Raw genomic sequence first — 2500 nt, forward strand, 5'->3', positions numbered from 1 at the left:
GTCTTCATCACGGTTCGTATTCTCGCCATCGGTAACTGTGTTAACCTTTCGTTGTCCATGCTTGTTATAGGCGGCAGGTATGGTCAATCGGCGCGATAAAATAACCGGTGATGAGGAAAAGCCGCAAACATAAAACTCGGTTCCGCGGTTTCTTAAAAACGACGCCGCCGCGGTTTGACAAAACGCGTAAACAATGGGGCGAAGGCGGGCGAAGGAACCGGCTCCGGGGCGAAATGAGTATCGGGCGAAAAAAATTCAAATTAATAACGAAGTTAATAAAAAATGTGATATGGAAATTGATACTGAAACCATTGAAATCGTTTTTAAAGCACGAGCGAGATTAAAATTGTCGACGGATTTTATTTCTTCTAATAACTTTCGTCGAGCTACCGCTGCTGCAGTCTACACCAGTCTACGTATTGCCGCACTAAGGGCGTTCCTTAAAGTTAAGCCAAACTCCTGATTTGGGTGCTAACAGGAATGAATTCCTTGCAAACTCCAAAGGAAGTTCTTGTTTCGGCGACAGTGACACGCTATACCGGTTGAGCAGCGTCGCTATTCCAATCTTGGTCTGATGGAGCGCAAACTTCATTCCTATAATCGAAGAGAACAATTAGTTCGTTAATAAAGGTTCGCTGTAGGCACACTGCCACCTCTTGTCTCGCATTACGTACCCAAACACAGACGAGGCCCTTCACCGAAGCCAAGGAACGCATACCGATGTCTCGAACTGCGATTATCTTCCGTGAACCGCTCTGGATCGAAAACGTTGGGTTTCGGGTAGATCTCCGGGTCATTGTGGATCGCGTACACTGGTATCACGACCGAGGTGCCACTCCGCAACGTTACCTGCTTCGTATCGTTCGGGAACTGCGGTGGCAGCTCAAAGTCTTTGGTGCAAACACGGGGCAGCGTAAAAACCGGACTATGCATGCGTAACGTTTCCATCATAGCCGCTTCCATGTAGGTCAGCTTATGCAAAGTGGGCTCCGTCAGCTTACCATCGGTTTCCTTCAGCACCGTGCGCAGCTCTTTTACTACTTTCTCCTGTTCGGAAGGATTGGACGCAAGCTGGAATGAGGAGAAGAAGAATTTAAATGTCTCAATGTCGTTGCAATGGCAACCACAACGTTATCATACCTCGTACAACAGGTAGCACATCATCGTGCTCGAGGTTTCGAAGCCTTCCGAAAGGAACGTTACCGAGTGTCCAGTGATTGAGTTTTCGTCCACCTCGACTGTCCCATTTTCCGACAGATTATCGTACATCGCCTGGAACAGATCCTGTCGCTTCTCTATCTTCCGCTGGCGGATCGTTTCACGCACCATGGACCGGAACCATTGATCGACGTATCCTGGTACGAAGCTAAAAGCAAAGGGCAACCATAAAAATAGTCGCATACATCGGCGAAGTATTCCTTGGCTGGCATGGGGCTCCACTTACGGTACACGCAGTAGCTTTGCCAGATCCGGTGCAAACAGAGCCAGCTGTGACCGAAGCGCGGTAATGAAAGAAGGTGCAAAGAGTGCGTTGCCCATGCGCGGGAATTCGGCGTTCGGGTTCGTAAACGATTCCGCATCGATACCAAACGCTACGCTGGCCACCACATTCACGGTGTACTTGATGCAAAGCTACAAAACGAGAGAGAATTACAACATGAGATCAATCAACTCCGTCACAGCAGCAGTCAGATAAGGAGCAGGCCCCCACCCCACGATACTCACATCTTTCGCCTCGATGTCCGGATTCTGCTGCTTGGTACGCTCGATATACTTCACGAAATCATCCGCCACCTGCTGGACCAGCGGGAAGGTACTGCGCACCCGGTTCATCGTAAAGATGCTGGTCATTTGCGAGCGCCTCAGCTTCCACCGTTCCCCAGACTGAACGAACGGGTTGAAGGCCAACAACGGATCGACCGTTTCGTCGACGTGGAAGTCGTTCTGGTTGAACGAAGAGAAATGGCTCACCATAACGTCGCGCACCAGATCCAGATCGCGGACGACGATGGCGGGTTTGTTCGAGAGCTTGTAGAACCCGACCCAGCGGGCCTGCGGGAAAGAGCGGTAGATCTCACCGAAGATCTCACCGAAATGCTTCCGCCCAGTCAGCTGCTCCAGCAGATTGCCAAACAGCGGCAACGGTTTCGGACCGGCCACATTGCCCACCCGGTGCCAGTAGCTGCAGTCCCACTTGAAATACAGACACACGGCCAACACCGTCAGGGCCACGTACAGACCGAACATGATTTCCTCTTCCGCCTGAAACCGCGACAACACAACCAACTGCTCCGGCTAGAACAACACGAATGCGCGGCCAACGATGGTGACGATCGCCGAAATGTTCCCTCCTGCGATGATACGGCAGGCGATGTAGGTTGATTGGTCAAAATTGGTTCCGATAATAGGACGCGCAACTTACGAACGGACAGATAACCGCCAGTCCCCGGGCTTGGCGGAATCAAACACAGCAACTCCGAGCACACCGAACAACCCGAGG

General features: G+C 51.3%; 2 protein-coding genes across 2 annotated transcripts in view; both read right to left on the minus strand.

Annotated features, from left to right (window-relative positions):
* LOC126576321 (chromatin accessibility complex protein 1-like) overlaps positions 1-152 on the minus strand; it is a 1165-nt gene extending 1013 nt beyond the window's left edge. Inside the window, exon 1 of the mRNA XM_050237544.1 lies at positions 1-152. This exon is cut by the window's left edge and continues 58 nt beyond it. Coding sequence (XP_050093501.1) covers positions 1-59 — 59 coding nt within the window. The 5' untranslated portion in view covers positions 60-152.
* A 165-nt stretch (positions 153-317) lies between these two features.
* Positions 318-2500, minus strand: part of LOC126576314 (probable cytochrome P450 308a1) — a 2205-nt gene continuing 22 nt past the window's right edge. The window contains exons 1-6 of the mRNA XM_050237536.1: positions 2423-2500; positions 1726-2351; positions 1445-1632; positions 1141-1366; positions 675-1071; positions 318-594 (exon numbers count right to left, since the gene is read on the minus strand). The exon at positions 2423-2500 is cut by the window's right edge and continues 22 nt beyond it. Of these exons, the coding sequence (XP_050093493.1) occupies positions 428-594; positions 675-1071; positions 1141-1366; positions 1445-1632; positions 1726-2247 (1500 nt within the window). The 5' untranslated portion in view covers positions 2248-2351; positions 2423-2500 and the 3' untranslated portion in view covers positions 318-427. The remainder of the gene's footprint in view (positions 595-674; positions 1072-1140; positions 1367-1444; positions 1633-1725; positions 2352-2422) is intronic.

The sequence above is a fragment of the Anopheles aquasalis genome, chromosome 3 (genome assembly GCF_943734665.1).
Source record: "Anopheles aquasalis chromosome 3, idAnoAquaMG_Q_19, whole genome shotgun sequence".
NCBI classification, from domain to species: domain Eukaryota; kingdom Metazoa; phylum Arthropoda; class Insecta; order Diptera; family Culicidae; genus Anopheles; species Anopheles aquasalis.